The sequence below is a fragment of the Trichoplax adhaerens genome, genomic scaffold (genome assembly GCF_000150275.1).
Source record: "Trichoplax adhaerens TRIADscaffold_354 genomic scaffold, whole genome shotgun sequence".
In the NCBI taxonomy this organism is placed as follows: Eukaryota; Metazoa; Placozoa; class Uniplacotomia; order Trichoplacea; family Trichoplacidae; genus Trichoplax; species Trichoplax adhaerens.
The window spans coordinates 3311-4532 of NW_002061231.1; the positions used below are offsets into that span (position 1 = coordinate 3311).

General features: G+C 40.7%; 1 protein-coding gene across 1 annotated transcript in view; it reads right to left on the reverse strand.

Annotated features, from left to right (window-relative positions):
* TRIADDRAFT_62699 (uncharacterized protein) overlaps nucleotides 1-957 on the reverse strand; it is a gene marked incomplete at both ends in the record, with an annotated part of 4096 nt that extends 3139 nt beyond the window's left edge. The window contains one exon of the mRNA XM_002118644.1: nucleotides 855-957. Within this exon, the coding sequence (XP_002118680.1) occupies nucleotides 855-957 (103 nt within the window). The remainder of the gene's footprint in view (nucleotides 1-854) is intronic.
* Between the last annotated feature and the right edge of the window lie 265 nt (nucleotides 958-1222).

The following is a 1222-nucleotide window of genomic DNA, read 5'->3' on the forward strand; positions in this document are numbered from 1 at the left end:
TAATCGCTAAGGCACTTTAACTAATTATGCCCTTCAAGTTAATTCAAATCCATATCTAGGCGAGCGTTTCAACCTTGCGAGTGTCCAGGTCATCCATTAAACAAGTATAAAGAGATTTCAAAATATTGACAAACTAATTGGAATCCGCTGAATGATGAGAATGGTGATCAAAACCAACTCAACTGCTATCCACTCCAGTCAGGAGTAGAAGTGGATTTCAGTGAACGCAAGGACCAGTCGAATCAGCGACTGGCTATAAATCATTTTGTGACACTGGCATTGATGCATACTGTACATTGTAACATCTCCAAAGCCTAACTAGAAGATGGCTATCGATTGGATTGACACTTTTCTATACGTAGAAAATGGATTCTTTCTTCAATCTACGTTGATACAGGCCATTTTTTGCTGCAAGATTCTTCCTCACCATGGTTACTGGTGAACGGTAACGTCGACACGTCACTCTCACTTTCGTGAACACGATTGGAGAGTACGACAATTTTGGAGGACGACGTCATCGATGAGTGTCAGGTTGATTGTGCATGACTACAACTGGTACCACGACCGTCAACCATGACTAAGATGTCTCTTTCTTTCTGGACGTTAAGCTAAGCCCATTTTGTAATCCATCTCCTATTCTATCAACGAGTTACTTTAACTACATGAGATAAACTAGGAAGAAAGTATTGGCAGTGTCGTTATCCATGGTGGTTTTCAGTTTTTTCATTGGCTTCGTGAGTGAAATAGATAGTGTATCGGACTGTCTACTGCACTTCGGTATACTAAGAACAACATTGACTATGAAGGGTATTTTCTATCCCTTGTTCATTGGCTATTCATTGATAGACTATTACCTGCCGCATGACGACTGCCATTTTTTCCGCAGTAACCACAATGATGAGGCTCACTGGATTGAGGTACATAACCCACAACGGAAGATGTTCTCATTGAAATCATGGCGATAATCTTGACTCGTCGAGGCTGCTCAAGTTCTGTTCAAATTGAGACAACGAACAGTAAAAACAATTTTTTTTTTTTTCACAACCCTGGTGGTAAGATTCTTATGGTCTGAAGGAATTCTACTACCGGTTTAAGGAGCTGCCAGATAATGTCCATATACCCATGCAAGTACAGGACATTGTATCGTAGTTTGCAGTGCAAAGTACGGTAGTACACTGAGTACAGTTACGTATGATATTGTGGATGTGCCCAATGATGAGCA